The sequence below is a fragment of the Phascolarctos cinereus genome, unplaced genomic scaffold (assembly GCF_003287225.1).
Source record: "Phascolarctos cinereus isolate Bilbo 61053 unplaced genomic scaffold, phaCin_HiC Scaffold_726;HRSCAF=1367, whole genome shotgun sequence".
NCBI lineage: Eukaryota > Metazoa > Chordata > Mammalia > Diprotodontia > Phascolarctidae > Phascolarctos > Phascolarctos cinereus.
In genome coordinates, this window is record NW_027556098.1 from 192,087,782 (window position 1) to 192,106,825 (window position 19,044).

General features: G+C 36.2%; 1 protein-coding gene across 1 annotated transcript in view; it reads left to right on the forward strand.

Annotated features, from left to right (window-relative positions):
• Nucleotides 1-550: 550 nt before the first annotated feature.
• TMEFF2 (transmembrane protein with EGF like and two follistatin like domains 2) overlaps nucleotides 551-19,044 on the forward strand; it is a 302,147-nt gene continuing 283,653 nt past the window's right edge. The window contains exons 1-3 of the mRNA XM_020993631.2: nucleotides 551-1,197; nucleotides 3,505-3,614; nucleotides 13,992-14,121. Coding sequence (XP_020849290.1) covers nucleotides 1,026-1,197; nucleotides 3,505-3,614; nucleotides 13,992-14,121 — 412 coding nt within the window. The 5' untranslated portion in view covers nucleotides 551-1,025. The remainder of the gene's footprint in view (nucleotides 1,198-3,504; nucleotides 3,615-13,991; nucleotides 14,122-19,044) is intronic.

The window sequence follows — 19,044 nt, forward strand, 5'->3', positions numbered from 1 at the left end:
TTCCAACCCTCCAGTCTGTTCAAAACCCCATCAGTCAGAACACTTGAGTGGAAGGCTCCAGCAGGATAACTCCGTTCTGTTCCCTTCACTCTCACCACTGCGGCGTTCACCATAAACCACCTAAGTCCCCGCTATAGCTGACTCAGAGAGACACCACCCGGCCGTGCAGGGCGAAGGCCGACCAGGGTCACCAGAGAGGCTGGAAGGGCGCTGCACTGGGAGCTGGTTGGGGCTTGTGCGTGGGAAGGTTTCCAGTAGGGAGCCAGCCAGGGGGTTAAGGGAGAAACACAGTTTCACCGTGGTCCTCCAAGCACCGCTAGTCCTCGTTTGGCCAAAGTCCTAGGTTTAGCAACCTGCCGGCCAGCGCCGCACAAGTCAGTCTGTGGCATCTGCCGCCACCACTGCCGCCTCCTCCTCCTTTTCCTCCTCTTCCTCCTCCTCTTTGCCTCCACCTCCCAGCCGACCCCTCCCTCCCGGGACCTGCATCCCGCTTCGCCAATCACAGACTGGTTGCCTCCTCCCACGTGATCCCAGGCGGGCTGAGGACCTGCTGCTTCCCCCACGCCAGAGGGATGCGGGCGGCAGAGCGGGAGAGGCGGCCGCTGGGCTGCGGAGCGCGGTGACTGACTCTCCCTTTGCTCCTTCTAGCTCTTGCTCTGTTCTTCTCCAGCCTTGCTCTCTGTCTCTCTCTCATCCTTCCTCTCGTCCTGTATCCCGCCTCCCTCCTCTCCTCCTTTCCAGAGAGCCTTGCCCTATGGCAGTGGCTGCCTGCATCTTTGCTGCACCTCCACTGACGACCCTCTCGCGCCCTGGGCTGAGCTGGGTCACTGGATGTTGCTGAAACTCTCAGGATCATGCGAGGGCTTGGCTGCTTTCACGCCGGGTGCTGCTGCTGCCACTGTCGCTGCTCCCGCCGCTGCTGTTGCCGGGGGCCCCGGGATGCTCAGTAGCTCCGTCCCCGGACCCAGCGATCCTTTGGTTTTGGGGAGATCCTTTTTGCAGCTGCAGAGTTGAGTGAACTAGTCATGGTGCTCTGGGAATCCCCGCGGCAGTGTAGCAGCTGGACACTTTGCGATGGCTTTTGCTGGCTGCTGCTGCTACCGGTGATGTTACTCATCATTGCCCGGCCCGTGAAACTTGCAGCTTTCCCTACCTCCTTAAGTGACTGCCAAACGCCTACCGGCTGGAACTGTTCTGGTAAGCTACAAACCAAATGCTCTTAAACCATTTCTTTACTAGAAACGGTGCGGTGGGGTGGTTGGGGAGTGGGTAAGCGTCATCCTCAACATTCGTGTATCCCCACTCACCCATCCCTGTACTCTTTCCTTCCACCTTCTAAAACCCCTGTAGTTCCCTGCTTCGCACCACCGAGAGCACATCTAGCTTTTGCTAAATTTTGGGGGGTGCATAAGAGAGTGTTGGATGAGGAGGACAGAAAGCGCTGGATATATGAATGAGTCGACTCAGCCCAACACTTCAATTTGAACTGATCAGTCTTTTCAGAGAAACCGACGGGGCAATTCTGTGTATTCACGAAATCCACCACAATTCCATTGTGTCATACTCAGCCCCTTTTTCATCATAAAAAAAAAAGTAAGGCTAGAACATGAGTCAAATAACTTCAGGAGAGAGACAGTAATAAATCACACTGTGACTGTTTGAGAACCGCTGATCCCTGGCAAAAGTGCAAGGAGGATGTGCTAGTCTATGGTCTAGGACCCGGTATCTGATGATCGGAAAAGATTTTGAGTAAAGATCTCCTTATCACCCCTTCAGCTCACCCGCACCCCCACCACCACCTTTTTGCCTTGGCATGGGAAGACTTAGTTTTCTAGCAAAAAGAGGAATCTTTTTTTTTTCCCACGCAGAAACCTGTAATTGCCAGAGGGAAGTTAAGAAAATAAATATACAGTGAGTCTCTTAGGCTGGTGTTTCACACACACACACACACACACACACACACACACACACACACACACACACACACGTTCAAGGATAGCTATAAGTAAGGCAGAGGGCAAGACCCAAAAGAAATATCCTGGTGCTGATACCACAGTTAATGAGATTCCATGGGATTTAATCAGGTTCCCTTCCCTTCCTTTTACACTAAATTCTTAATGACATCTACCAATTAAATAAGGAAAACGCTGAAATTAGAAGTCACTGCATTCATGAACCTGCTTTGTATTTTCAAAATCCTAGCATTATTATACCAACATTATTATGCTATTTCAAAGGCGTCATAAACCCTTTACTTTAGTGTGCTTCTATATTTTTCTGAACGTTTATTGTGCTTCATTTTGATAAATGCATATTTTAATCTTCTGGTAAACATTATTAAGTGTAACTAAGTCTCTAACTCAGTAAAGTGTTGCTCCTGGGTGGATGTTAACTTTAGTAGTTAGTATATCAATTGCGGAAAGAAGATTAGTAACTGAAACCTAGAGCCTGAAAGAATTGAGGATAGTTGGCCATTACTGATGTAAAAACCAAGATTAAAAAAAAAAGAGTAAGATTTCCGTGGTAATTTATCATTCGTGAAGTAAATTTGACCTTTACTGAGGTCTGACATTTGGGTCAGCAAGCCATGCCTTTGTGCCATTTTATCAATGTCTAAATAAGGCATTTGGACAAACCTTGGAAGTGTTTCCTTTAACTTCTCTTTGTGTTAGATATGTCTAATTGTAATTCTACAAAGAATAAGTTCCATTATGCATTTGCCTTTCCACTTGTAATACATAGCATTATAGGACCACTAAATAACCTAAAAAATCAATAGCATTCAATCTTAATGGCTCTGAAGTCTAATATAATTGTTTTGTTTAATATCTAACTCTAATGTTGAGCTGGAATAACAACTAGCTGAAATATGGAATTAGTGTTGGCAATCAAGACTTGCATCTTTAGCCAGATCTGTTAGTATGTCTATAGGAACTAAAGGGAAGGAGCTGGTTTTCTCAGCAGCTTGTGAAGAACCTGGCACTTCTCCTGTTAACTTAGAGGTAATCAATCTTCATTTGAATGAGACAGACCATCACAGAAAACACTGTGCCTGTTTATCTTTATTATTGGGGCTTTGTTTCCTCATTGTCTGGAGGAATTCCAAAGAACGAGCTGTTTAAGACCTTGAATCAGAAGGCTAACCATCACCAAAACCATGGACTTTTAAGTCTACTCAATTTAAGAATGATAGGGCAAAGGAATAAGTATGATTTCCTAGCCTCCCCTTCCCTTCCAACCCCAAAATAAAATTAGACACCAAAGTAGCTATACAAAGAGAAACAGAGAATGGAAAGGACATTTGAAAACTAGAAAATAGTATTAATAATAAAGTCAAATTTTTGTGTAACAAGTATTCTTTGTATTATATGCCAGTGGTCATTAAGTGGAGGTGGGGCAGGAACTTTTTTAAAGCCTTAGAAATGACAATTTTTTTTATAAAAAAAAACTATTGCATTATTTTTCTCATGACTGAATTTGAATGTTGTTCTCTTTAAATTTGAGGTTATGATGACAGAGAAAATGATCTCTTTCTTTGTGACACCAATACCTGTAAATTTGATGGGGAGTGTTTAAGAATTGGAGACAGTGTGACTTGTGTCTGTCAGTTCAAGGTAAGAAACCTGGTGTTTTAATTATTTAATTATTTAATTCATCAATGATAATTAATAGGGATCTTCCTTTACAACCCAGCATTTGGCAAATTATAATTCTACATATTATGGGGAAATCTGGCACCAAGTAAAAAGCTAACAGGAGAGCCAGCTAATGTCAAGAAGACATAAGTCTCCTGGGAGAAAAAAAGTGCAGTTGTTGTAGCTATAAATGTCCTTTTAGATACAAAGATTCAGCTTGTGCTTCTGTGATATTAAAGCAAGATTAAGCTTCTATACCTTTTTATCTAGCCTTATGTGATATCAAAATGTTTTAGTGTCCTCAGGTTTCATTGTCCCAGATCTTTCACCTGGTGGTAGTGAATTTGTTTTGAATGTTCCTTGAAAACTACCTTTCATAACATAGTAGGCATCCTATTCTTGAATCATAATTATAATGCATTGTCCTTTATCAGAAACTTTCTAAAACTTTTTTGAAGTTTCTAATACACATATTTTCATTCAGTTAATGCTAACTACAAGGAATTCAAAAAGGCATAGGTTTCCCCAAGAGAAAAGAGCTGCACTTTGCTTAATGCTCCAAGTCAAAATGTTGAAAGGTTGGATACACTCAATTCATAGTGGTGTTTGTGCTCACTTTCCAATTTTTTGTGTGTTCATATAAATTAAACCATCTAATTTTGCTATTAAGATGCTTCTATTTATATGTATATATGTATACATACATTTATATGCACACATAAGCTCAAATAATAGATAGATACATAGGTAGCTTGATAGATATACTGCTGTCAGTTAAACAACCCTCCTTTTTTTTTCAGGGAACTGTGGTATTTTAACATATCAAAAACTATCCTTCAACTTGCCATGACATGAACACAAATAGATGAATGAAAGTTTAAAAAAAAAAACTCTTCCAAGGTTGCAAAAATATTAAAAAAAAAACTTGAGTACAGAAAAATATCAAGAACTTGAAAACGATTACGTGCAAATTCATAGAACATCATAACATTTTAGAAGGAACCTAGACTATGTTTTAGTTCAACATCCTCATTGTATACATGAGGGAACTAAGTCCCAAAGAGATTAACTAACTTGCCTTAAGTCACATAGCTAGACAGTGTCAGAACAAAAACTTAGTCTAGCTCTCCAAACTCCAATATTCAGTCTATTGTCTAGTATTAGGATTGCAGAAAGAAAGTGTTTTGGAATTTAATTCCATTTCTATTTGAGAAATGTTAAGAAATTTCACACTTAATTGTAATCAAAATGACATTTCAAATAAGCTTAAAGCTTTTTTTTCTCCCCTAAGAACGCACCATATAGCTATTGACATTTGCAAAGTTCGCCACCTCCTGGTGGGCAAGTATTGGTGAGGCCAGAACACTGACATTTAGACAATACTATAGTAGAAGAGAAATCAATACTAATATTGGTCATCAATAAGTGTGTGCATATAATACATGTATCCCTGAGACAGCATACTGCTCAAGACCATATACTTAGCTTCTTTCAATAATCTACTTTAGAGGTAGAGACAGAATTTTCCATTTTCTAACATTTCAAAAATTGGCTAATTTATTTGAAAAGCCTTGGAAAAGTCAATGGCTAAGAGATAGCTTTGTCCTTTTTTTCCCCTTTGAGTTTGGGGTACCTATGCTTGGATTCTGTGACAGGCACAGGTAATTAAGATTAGACCAATCAGCTGTAGAAAATGAAACAGGACTAATATACTTTGCAGTCAGAGTTCTTTATCTAAAGAAAGAAGGCATCTAGGGAATCTATAAATGGATAAGCTTTAGTAATAGAATGTAGAATAGTTCTTCATTCTGAGGAGGTTGTGTGAATATAAACTATGTTGTTTGGCATAGCATTTGATGAGCTATTATAAATACTAATTAAGGAATTTAAGTAAAACAGGTAGAAAGTTAAGTTCACTTTTTGCATTGTTTTGTAACTATTGGCCATTCCATTACATTTGTGTCTAATCGAACATAATTAGAAGAAAGGTTCACTTTCAATTGATAAAATTGAATTTTTGATCAAAATATAATTTGATACCTTTTGGTGATTGTATTATTATTTCAAATTCTCTGCATGGTATGGAACTCTTTTTAGTGCTTGTGCTATGATCAGTGGTCAGTCAGAAAGGAGGAAATAGTTTTGGAGTTGAAAATATAGATCCAGCTCCAAACCAATATTATAGCATGGAAAAACTAACAGGGTGATCAAGATTAAAATATTTGCTGCAGATAATATAGTAGTTAATAGCATATTTTAAGCTATGCTTGCATTGTTCCAAATTCTGTTGTTTTCTATTCATATTTACTGTCTCAAAACTTCTCCTGAATGTAACCAATTTATTTTTATTTGTTCCTCCTACTACCACCCAGAGTAAAGGAATGAAAATCTATTTTCCTGTATACTATTTAAAACTTCTGGCTGGCCTCTTCTGACACTTATTAGCTGTATGATCCTGAGCAAGTGACTTAATCTTTATCTGCCTCAGTTTCCTCAACTGGGGATAATAATGGTATCTACCTTCTAAGACTGTTGAAAAGAATAATTGAGATAAAAATTGTAAAGGGTTTAGCACGGTACCTGGCACATAGCAGGCCTTTAATGAATGCTTATTCCCTTTCTTCATTCTTCTGAGACCTGGTTGTTATAGTTGTAATTTTTCCTCTATGTTTTCTTAACATGAGTACAAATCTTTCCCTTCCTAATAGGATGAGTATTATAATATTACTGGCTGAAAGAGGAAGCCATGAATAAGTACAAAGAGAATATCCTGCTCAAAGCATTAATGTGGACATATTTGTTGGAACCTTCTGCTCATGGGTAGCTTAGCAGTGCCTGGAACTTAGTAAACACGTAATAAAGATTTATTCCATTCTAATATCAAAACAAACTCAAGATTACCAATTGTAAAATTCCATTCAGATATAATTTTAATAACTAAAGCAATTTAAAGAGAAGCTTCATGGGGTTGTGGATAGAGAGATGCCTCAAAGCCAAGCCAGAAATACCTGCGTTCAGATTCTGCCTCTGTCACAAACTGCCTAAGTGACTCTGAATAAATTGCTTAGTCTCAATGTTACCAAGAAACTCTCTACGACTCTAAGTGGCTGATCTGTGTTGGCAGAGGAAGGTTCTATAACAGAGAGCTACCTATACCAGTCAAATCACAAGTCTTGACAAAATAAAAGCAATACAAATTATTTGTAATGAGAAGATAGAACCTTAAGTATTTGCATATTCTCCCATCTCTATAGAACTTATCAAGGCTGGTAAATTTGTATTTAAAAATTATAAATTTTGCAGTATTTTAGTGTAAATGCAGAGAGGTTTTGAATACACTATGTACTCTCCTGTGTGGCAACTAGATGGCACAGTGCACAACGCACCAGGCCTGGAGTCCTGAAGATTCGTTTTCCTGAGTTCAAATCTGGCCTCAGACACTTACTAGCTGTATGACCCTGGGCAAATCACTTAACCTGGTTTGTCTCAGTTTCCTCATCTGTAAAATGAGCTGGAGAAGGAAATGACAAACCATTCCAGTATCTTTGCCAAGAAAACCCCAAATGTGGTCATGAAGTGTCAAACATGATTGAAAAATGACTGAACACACCTAAACAGCCTGCTCAGTCTCATATTAGAAAATAAAATGTATAGGAAAAAAATCTAGTATCATACTGCCCACAAATCATGTTTATTATCCCCAAAATCATTAAGTCTATAACTGTGTCTTTCTCTGATACTGTCAGACTAGAAATTATCCTTTCAGCTGTCATTTGATTTCAAGTTTTAATTTAAACATTTTCACAACTTGAAATGCTAAATATTTTCATTCACCAAGTTATGTTTGAGCTCTATGTACTTTCTTTCACATTAAAAGGGTGAACTTTTCTAATAATATTGGAAGAGTCATATCATTTTGTTTTATATATGTTCAAGTAATTAATAAGTACAAAATGTAACATGACAAGATGCAATGGCCAGGCTTCCCTTCCATCCCCTACACTGGAATAGAAACATACTAGGAACCCATTAAGTCATTATTTATCTGAGTTTTTGATAACTGGGATATAAGACCCTAAAATGTTAAAATTCCATGAGTACTTTATCCAACCAGTCAATTTTAACAAATGTAAACATTTTGGAAACACAAACAGAAAGAATCCTTGTCTAACCACGTAAACAATAAGCCCTTTGAAATGTCTCTCTCCCATGAAAATTATGTTTTTACTTGAAGAAGGAATGCCACCATATGTTTGTGGGTCATCTAATTGAGTCTTCCTTTCTTGACTTTGCTTCCTTTACTTTCACCTATCAGGATAATAATTAGGGAAATGAAATAAGGAAAAATCCAGCAGACAGATAATGACAAACATTCTGAGAAAACTGTGTTTGATTTCAAAAGACATTGAAATACTTGGTAAATTCACAGGCTTAAGGAAAAAATCTCTTCAAGTAATTTTGGCATATTTAACCACAGCACCTGTCCTGTTTACAAGCAGGAGAGATTCATACCAACTTTATCTCTCCTTTATTTTTTTAAGAATTCCATTTCAAATATACTTATATTAGATGCAAGTGTGCTATTTAAAGTGAATACCACAAAAGAGAGACCTGTTCACTTAAAGATTTCAAAGAACTTGGAAAACATGACTTTGCTAATTTCTAAAATTTCCCTGAGACATTTGCAAGTAGGATTCTTCCCATTTTGAATGGATATTTTCAGGAAAACATAATGTGATTGAAATAAGAGTTAGGATATTAAGATTATGGGTCTAACTTTGCCACCCACTCATTTTGTGATTTTGAGAAAGTAATTGTAGCTCTCTGGACCTGTTTCCTTATCTGTAAAAATGATCATGTTTGATTATATGACCTTTAAGATTTCTTTAGGCCATGACTTCTTAACTTTTTTGCATGCCATAAACCCCTTTGGCAGCTTATTGCCCCTCTCAAAATAATGTTTTAAACATATCAAATAAAATATGTGTAATTGAGAAAGGAAACTAGTCGTATTGAAATAATTATCAAAATGTCAAAAATTTTAAGGTGACAGACCCCAAAACTATATACATTGATGCTTTAGAGACTTCTTGTTAAACCCAAGTTAATAACCTCTGTTTTAAGCACTGAAAACTCTACAATTCTGTTAGACTTAACCAATAAAAAGAAAACAGGGCCTACCCAATATCCTACCTAAGTACTTTAATATCTAAATCATGATCCTTCTTTCTGTTACTCATATTAATGTTTATGAATAGAGTGAATTATTTGGTGCCAAAAATTATTGTGATAATAATCTGCTCTAAATTTCTTTTGCTCCATACAAATCTCTCTTCTGGCTTCACAAAGAACCTGGCAGCTTGGGTTTTTAGCACAACTCATATTTGGCTAGTATTACTCAAAAATGGCATACGGCATTTTATCTGTTTACCTAGATGTTTTAAAATGTTTGTCAGAATTGTGCTCCAGAACTTAGTGAAAGATAACAAAAAATCCTTCCCCCTATAAGCTCTACTTTATTTCAATCTATTGAAATTGTTGGGAAAGGTCAACCATGGAATTATATGTCATCCATAATGCGAATCTTGCATTAAAATCTATTTGACAAAATATTGTATTTAGAATTAGAGATAAAGAACTACGCAAGAGCAAGAGTTGTCCCATCTCTCCTATTACTATTTCCTCCCAGTCTCCCCGACCCCAAATTAATTTGACATTGTGAGATTCATAGGGTCCTGTTTAACTCCTACCAATATTCTATTGCCTCTCTTCCTTGAGTTTCCCCCTTGCTGTGGGATCAGAAAATTATCTGCACACATCTTTCTCATAGAATTACATCAAATGGAAATTTGAAGGGACATTAGCATCCATAATGGCCAATTTGTGCCTAACTGAACAAGAGTCTGCATCCCTGACAAATAATCATTCAGCCTCTTCTTGAAGAGCTAAGGAAGGACTTATCACATCTATGGGCAATTCATTCAACTTTTGAAATAAAAAATCAACATTATTTTTTCCTTTACATCCAGATTAAATTCACTTTCCTATAATTTGAAATCTGGTTCTTTCCTTTGTCTCCAAGTAGACTAAATCCATTTCCTCTTTCATATGACAACCTTTCTAAAACTTGACAACTGTTATCATCCTTCCCACCAACCCAAAAAAGTCTTCTCTTCTGTAGCCTGTATTTTTATATGGCATGATCTCAAGGCCCTTCATCATCAAGGCCCTGGTCACTGTATTCTCTCTACGCTCTCCAGCTTAGCAATGTCCTTTGTAGAATGTGACATCCAGAACTTAACACACTATTTCAAATGTAAACTACTTTGTCTCTTCTGGCTTGGTGACCTCGTATAATAAAATTATTCTTTCCAAATTAAAAATGAGGAGAAAAAAGATGGAAGTGTAGAAGAGTTGCTCTCCAAACATTCTTAATCCTTCAGAGAGCTCAAAGCCACCTATAGATTAAGAAGAGCAGTTCATCATCTTGCTTTGTCCTACATAAAGCCTTAATTGTATCAGATCTGAAACAGATATAATAATGTTAGGACTATATAGAAATGATTTTTACCATTTGGCCTCTTCCTCCAATATTTTTTTTTTGGCTAGGCAATGGGGTTAAGTAACTTGCCCAGGGTCACACACAGCTAATAAATGTTATGTGTCTGAGGTCAGATTTGAACTCAGGTCCTCCTGAATCCAGGGCCAGTGCTTTATCCACTGCACCACCTAGCTGCCCCTCTTCAACATTTATAAACCTAAATATGGAACCAGACAGATTCTGGTCATCAATGTGGACATCATGAAAGAAGATTCCTTTTAGAGGATGTATTACAATATATAAGTTGTAACTTAAAAGAAGATTTTTTTTTATTTACACATTAATTTTCATTGCTAGGAATTATGGGAGAAATATTTGTTACTAGCTTAAGAAAAGTTAGTCATTATAATAGTTGGACCTTCCTATGATTTTCTTTACTGATTCTTCCTGAAATGCTATACTTCAGAGCAATACATCCTTAATATAAAGGAAAGAAGGTAGGCAGGGAAGAAAGGAAGGAAGGAAAGAAGGCAGGAAAGGGAAGGAAGGAAGAAAAAAGACTTTTTAAGCACCTTCTATTCAGAAGACACTGTGCTAAGTGTTTATTCAACAATCCTTAAAGATAGATGCTATTGTTACCCTCATTTTACAGTTGAGGAAATTGAGGCAGACAGTAGTTAGAGTGACTTGTCCAGAGTCACACAGGTTGTATGTATCTGAGACTGGATATGAACTAAATCTTCCTGACTCCCAGTTCACGGATCTATCTACAGAGACATCTAGTTATCTTATCACACTGAGTGAGAGCTACCATAACATAGTTTTCATTATGAATCCAGAATTTGTAAAAAAAAAAATGTGCTATAAAGAGAAATATCATTTTGGGCTTAAACAAATGATCCCTCTACCCAGTTGTTTTACATTTTTGTATTCCATACTTTTGTGTTAAAGTTTGCTAAATTGAAATGTGGTATAATTATATCTTAATTTCCCTTTACAACCATTTTTATATAGGTAGATTACAAAATTCTCACATGAGTATATTTTTGCTTTATTTTACATTCTATACATGGTGATGTTGCATCAAACATTCAGATACTTTGATGTAAAAAGCAAAAGTCAGAATATTTTTTAAAATGTTTAAATTTTTTCTTAGTTTTAAACAGGTGATAATTTGTAAATAATCATCCTGATAATTATATTTGTTCTAATTAAACAATGAAGCCTATTGGTAATGTTGTAATCATGGTATAATCACATCCCTGGTATAATTAGCAGGTATAGGACACAGCCAAGTATTTCTAATACCTCTGAGTGTAATTATTTGGGATAACAATGCCCTGTAGGTTGCCTAATTTCCATTATTAAAAGGTTTTGGGGGGGCCATTTTTTTAAAATAAGCAAGTAGAAAATGTATCCCTTGTTTACAGAATATATGCATTAAATAGTTTAGAATACTGAGCTTTGGTTTTAGTTAGCCCCATGTTGTTTTCTTGTGTTCCTGAAAATTCCACAAAATCATAATTCATTATATGGTGTTTTGAGGTATGCAGTATAAGACTCATTATTCCTGTTTTATGGATGAAGAGACTGAGATTCAGAGAGTTTAGATAATATAATCATTTTCAGACAGCTAGAAAAGAGCCCAAACTGGGCTCTTTTACCCAAGTCACCTGACATCCAATATTTTTTTCACCAGTCTACACAGTTTACACAGTCTACTGACTACATCATGTCTGCACAATGACTTACCAAAGAAAGGTAGAACATTTAATTATCAGAAATTTTAGGTCACCAGTAAGAAATATTCAGATATTTGGAAAATAATTGGTTATGGATTGCTTGAATTTTGTTACCATCTTGTTAAACTAAATATACATATATGTGTGCCTTTACAAAATAGTATATAACAGAAAGTTCACCATTACTTATACAATCCTCTTACCTTTTCTTCTTTGAATATTAAAATATTTGTTTGTTGATGGTTAAGTTTACAATAAGTAAGAACTCTTAAAATGTTTAATATTGCCTAAAAATTGAAATGAAGTTTTCAGATTTTTATTAAATGCTTTTCACTTCAAACTTGGAAAGATATGTAATACACACATGCATGCACACACACAGTATCTGATACTATCCTCTAAGGACTCATGCGGACATTGTAGCATATACAAAGTAATTATAAGATTAGAACTAAAAGAGACTTTAGAGATCACCTCACAGGAGTCTTAACCTGGGATCTAGGAACTTCTAAAAAAATTTAAAATTGCATTTCAATGTAATCACCTTCCTTTGTAATTCTATTATTGTTCCATGCATTTAAAAGCACCATTCTGAAAAGTCATTCAGTCCATAGACCTCACCAGACCACTAAAGTGATCACAAAAATTTTAAGAACTTCTGATGTAGTCTAACTCTTTCATTTTATGGTTGAGCAAAATGAGGTCCAGAGAATTGAAATGACCTGCCTACGGACATATATTTGTAATAATTATAAATAAGTACTTAATTGCTATTCCCATAATGGTTTCATGTTTGCAAAGCACTTATTCAATTTTGCTATCATGACAATGCTCTGAGAAGAAAGAGTATTGTGAGAAATTATTATTTTAATTTTAGAAAAGGAGAAACTGACACTCAGATTTAGTGATTTGCTCATGGTTACACACCTCATAAATATCAGAGGCTGGATTTGAACTCATGTCTTCATAGCTCCCAAGCGCAGTTCTATCCATTGTAAAAGATATGAAGTTGTAAAACTGGAATACAAACAGTTCTTCTGATAGCAAATCTAGCTCTCTTATTACCACACTTTTTTTTTTCCTTTCCTTGAATCCCTAGTGCTTAGCACGGTACCTGGTACATAGAAAGTACTTAATAAAGTCTTGCTAATGACTAGAAAATGAATCCAGTATTTTCTCATCTATATCTACTTCAAGCTCCCTGCCCATTCACCTTGCCTGAAATGACTGGTCAATTTAAATGAATTATTTTTCCCACTGAATTAAGTTTGACTGAATCAACCATTATCACTAAATAGTTCTGGTTTGATGATAAAATAATCATGTAGTCATGTCATTTTATTTCCCAGTGATGATCTCCACATCCAACTCATCTCCAGCTGTTGAAATTCCACCTATCTTTTAAGATCAAGCTGAAATGTGAACCCCTCTAAGAAACCTTAAATAATAAAGTATCGTGTTTACAATGGATAAGACCAGTATTGGACTTGGAGTCATGAAGATATGGGTTCTAGTTCTGCTTCAGATGATCACTAGCTATGTGACTCTGAGCAAATCACTTCACCTATGTGTGCCTCGTTTATATGAAACGTAAAATGAGATAGCTGGTCAATAAACTCCCTCCCAGTTCTAAATCTGTAATCCTATGATCTCCTTTTTGAGAACTGATCTCTCCCTCATCCACATTTTCATAAAATTGTATTTGTAACTTTCTAATACCACTTGTTATTTTTTATTTTATATGATAGTTATTTGTCTATATGTCATAACCTCCTGCTATATTCTGAGCTTTTTTGAGGACAGGAGACCATGTCCTATTTTTTTTTCTTTAGACCTCTCTCATCACCAACAATATGTAGTTGCTTAATAAACAATTGTTGAAACAATGAATGTTCTTTGAGTAACTGAGAATTGTGCTTCTTAAAATGCTAAATAATTCAATATCAATAAGCTCACCCCAAATTACAAATGACTTGAAAATGGTAGAGGATGTCTTTCTTTTTAACTGTTTGGATGAAATTGTGTTTATCTTGGTACTCACTGCTTTCTAACATTTTTTTTAATGTTCTTCAGTGTAACAGTGACTATGTGCCCGTGTGTGGTTCCAATGGAGATACCTATCAGAACGAGTGCTACTTGAGACAGGCGGCTTGCAAACAACAGAGTGAAATACTTGTGGTGTCAGAAGGGTCCTGTGCCACAGGTATGTAAAACCAGAAATCGACCTAAAACTGCATATCACAGGGATACTTTTTGGTTTTTCAGTTATGTTAACTCCATATGTCTGTAATTTGTGTGTGTGTGTGTGTGTGTGTGTGTGTGAAAAATTTGGCAGAAGCAAGAAATTTGTCATAAAGTTGTTGTATGTTTAATACATATGTTATACAGCTTTTTATGCACTTCAGACAGATGAGTAGAAAATATACATAATTAGAAACCTGGATGGACTGGCCAGGTGCCAAATGTACAGAAAGCGATTGCTATAGATTTTTTCTGTTTAGAACAATAGCAGTGTGTCAATTGGAGGGAATGGAATACAAAAAATTTGCATATCCTAGTAGCATCTTAGGTATGGGCTCTGAATTGAAGGTGTGGCTTGCTTTGTCAAGTTGGCACAATACAACTCTCACTTTCTGGCAAAATCTGTTGCAGGATATGGTAATGGATGTTATTTCTGAAGTCATCTGTTTTTCTTGGCATAGTTAACCTTAGAGGCTAAAAACCATTTTTCTTATACTGCCCTTGGTTTACAGAAAAGAAAATGAGTAGGAAAACTGACTTAATATGTGTCAGAGCTCTTCCTGTTGTCCTTTTGTGTGTTGTCACTTTGTTAGTACAGACCAATAGCACAGGTGGAAAAGTTAACTTAAAAGAAGAGAATGAGAAAGCCTTTGTTGTTGAAGGAAATCTTTAAACTGAAGTTGATTTTTTTTTCTTAAGATGGAGTCAATAAAGAAGTACATTAGGAAAAAGAAAACTTGATATGACACAGTGCCCTTTGATAGTTGCAGCTAACAGGAAATAAATATCTTTCAGGAGAGCTGTGCTACTTTCTGAGAGATTGAATGATCTGAGCATTTTCAAAAGAAAATAATAATGCTATAAAAACAGGCTTTGTCTAAGAATCATTGTTAACAAAAGTACTGTCAGGAAAAGTCTTTTGCTATGTAAAACTCATATAAAATAACAAATACTTCTGCAATAAGGAATAGGTTTATTTGTTCAAGGTAGAAGGTGGTCATAGTGGCAAAGAAGGGAGGGAAGGTAGAAAATCCCTCTCGCTTTATTATGATATTTCTTAAGCTGCTCATTATTTGTAGCTGTCTTTGATCCTATGGTACTGTGGAGTAGCATAAAAGAATCATAACATTCATCAAGGCGAGACAGGTATGGATAAATATGATTGACCCCATCTCAAAGATAATTTACCTCTGAAGATTAAAAAAGAGAAAAAGAGAGAAAAGAAAGAAAGTGGATTCTAAAAACCTAATCCAAAGCTCTTAGCTCCCATTTTTGGCAAGTTTTTGCAACATTTTATTAAAAGGATGACTAGTGATTGTCCAGAAAAGGAAGAACAAAAAGGCAAGAGGGCTTCATCAAGAAACAATCATAACAGACAACTTCACTTCCTTTCTTGAAAAAGAATTTCAGAGGAACGCAGTAGCTATACATCCCCTAGATTCTTCACAAAGGATTTGACTAAGTCCTTAATCCTTGTAGACAAGATTGAGAAATGTAGGCTAGACACTAGTTCAGTTATGTATATTCAGAACTGTGTGAATGAATGAAACCAAAGTGTAGTGATCAGAGAGATATTGAAAACCTCTATGAAATGGTGCATAGTGAAGAAAGCCAAAAGAATAGCATATACAATGATAAGAAAAATGTAAATAGAATCAAGATGGAAAGTCAATGAATTCTGGTCACATATCAAGGACATTATTAGCCCATATTTTCAGAATTTAAGAATATGCCCCTCCTTTTTGTAAACCACTAATAATTTATTTTTTGTACCTTAGAAGATTTATTTGGGCATTTGTTGGACATGTTTTATTTTAAAAGCAAAATGAATTAGATGTTTGTTAAAATCCAAACTATATTTATTAATGGCTAAATATCAACCTGAAGGGAGGTTTCCTGTGGAGAGATTCCTATATGGGTCTTTTGTAATTTAAATTTTTATTGATGAAATGGGGAAATTTGGTTATCAAATTAGCAGGTGAAACAGAGGGAGAGATCCAATACAAGAGATAAAAGCTATGATTTGAAAAAATATTGATAGGCCCTTTAATAGGGCTAAGTGCAAATTCTTGCATTTGGGTCCAAGAGAGAAGACACTTGACAAAAAATACATGGGAAATGGCATGACTAGATACCAGTTTGCCTTTAAAAAATGATCTGGTGTTTTGGTTATATTAAAAACTCAATATGAGTCAACAGCTTTGCAATCAATTCAATTTAGCAAGCATTTAGTAAACACCTACTTATGTTCTGGGCCCTGTGCCAAGCACTAGGAATACAAACACAAAAATGAAATAGCCCTTGCCCTATAAAGATAAATAGAGTATTGGCTTAATGCTTAATATGTGCCAGGCATGACTCTAACTGCTAGAAACATAAATACAGTAAAGAAGTTTACATTCTATGTAAGTAAACAGCATAAACACAGAAGTAAATATTTAATGTATGCAAGATGAATATAAAGTAGTTTCTGGGATAGGACAAACAACAGGGGGAACCAGGAAAGTTTCTAGTAGAAAGAATCTCTTCAGTTGCATCTTAAAAGGAACGAGTGGTTCCAAGAGATGGAAATAAAGAGGGAGAGCATTCTAGACATTGAGTACAGCTTGGGAAAAAAACAGAGACCTAAAATGGAATGTCATGTACAGGAATCAGCAAATAGGGCATTAGCCCAGTTTATAGAATATGTGAAGTGGGACAAAATGTAATCAATCTGGAAAGATGATTCAGATTTTTAAATGTCAAGTAGAGACATTAAAGATATAAATATATTTTATCCTAAAGGCACTAGGGAGTCACCAAAGCTTCTTAAACAGGGAGATGACGTAATGAGAACTGTGTTTTAGTAGCAGAATGAAAAATAAGTTGAGGAAGTGAGAGGGTGGATGCAAGGAAATCAAATTGGAAGCTATTTCAATAATCTAAGAGAGAAGTGGTGGGGACCTGCATTACGGTGGTAGTAGTATGAGTTGGGGAAATGGAATCAATGCAAGAGATACTGCAAAGACAGAGTCAAGACTTGGCCTGTGATTTACTATTAGGAGAGAGGTGAATGTCAAGAGTGATGGATAACTTCTGGGTTGCAAACCTGGGTCGCTGAAAGATTGCTGGTGTCTTTAACAGAGATAATAAAGTAATGGTGATTAGGGGGAAAAGATGATCAGTTCTCTTTTCAATATGCCAAGTGTTAAATGCCTTTGGGAATCCAAGTGAAGATGTTTAACAGACAATTAGAAATATAGCACTAGAGCTCACAAAAGAAATGATCATAATAAATGTATATTTGAGGGTCATCTTTATAGAAATGAGAGAAAAACCAATGCAAAACAGTAGAGAAGAGGGCCCAGGAGAGAACCCTTTGGCATGCCCACAAATTCTGGCTCTTAGTAAAGAATGATAATTATAACTATCCAAAAGTGGAATGGATGAGATGATGGGTTGTTGTTGTTCAGACATGTTTAACTCTTCATAACCCCATTTGGGGTTTTCTTGTCAAAGATACTGGAATGGTTTGCCATTTCCTTCTCCAGGATGTTTTACAAATGAGGAAACTGAGGCAAACAGGATTAAATTATTTGCCCAAGGTCATACAGACAGTAAGTGTGTGAGGCAGGATTTGAACTCATCTCTTCCTAATTCCAGGCCTGGTGCTTTATCCACTATACCACTACATACTTTTGATGAGTGCCCCATGGCTAGAAATTTTTAAGCAATGACTGGATAACACTTGTCCAATATGTTATAAGATGGATTTTAGTCTGGTTACCAAGTAGACTAGATGGTTTCTGAAGACCTTCCAGTTCTGAGGTTCTATAAAAGTGTTGGTGGTGAGGTTTGTAGTGAAACAAGCCGACTCCTCTAGGTTTTCATTTGATAAAGTTAGTATTGTTATGTGGTAAGCCATCAATGTTGCTTATTCCTGTAGAGTGAATGTAATAAAAACAATTTAGAAGTGAAGTGTGAGCATCATTGGGTGGCCTTCCTCAATTGGAAAAATTCAAAAGGACCAGAATGGTACTGTAAGCAAAACATTGGAGAGTTGAGACTACCATACCAATTTTATTGGGGGGAAATGGCCAGAAATCAAGTAACCTAAGAAGAAAATAACTGGGTAATGACTCATTAGGATTAGAAAAAGAGGGAGGGGACAGTGAACCCCTGATGCCAGCTTCCAGGCAAAAATACCAAAGCAATAGAGATTGAGAAGGACATATCAAATGGGAGCACAGCAGGTAAACAAGTCCTGGGATTTTATATTTGGCTAGTGATGCTTGCTAGCCTAGTATCACTTCCCAATTTGCTAAATTTCAAGCTGTCATCAGCATATACATTTTCATTCCCATACTTTCTTCAAGTCTTAATACCCTGCTCCCTGATGTATTGATAATACTATGAAAATAAACACTTAGTCAAGTAGAAAATTTAATCACAATTGAGCAATCTATCCTTGACTCATCCACACATCTAGACTTCTACAAGATTTAATTAGTAAATCAGTCTTGCAGAATGCACCTTCCATTGACTTGTAAATCTGAAGGGTTTTTGATTTGAATAATGATGGAGGTACAAAAGTGATTTATATTAACCAGGTCTGACTGTAAATAAATTGGGGTTCTGACTTCTGATATCCAAATGGAATCCCAATCTTCATTCCATAAACTTGCCATTTATTTTCTAATTCTCTGTGACACTGGATGGAGGCTGCAAGTTGTGATCCTGAGAAATATACAGCACTGAAAGATAGAGCTATTTATTTTGTAACATTGAATTTACCCAGAAATCTGATTTTGGATTGGGAGAAGTCTTCTTATTAGTGAGGTCTGCTCAACATCTCACATCATTTATTACTCTCATATAATGGCAGCATATAGGAGTAACAGTTGTA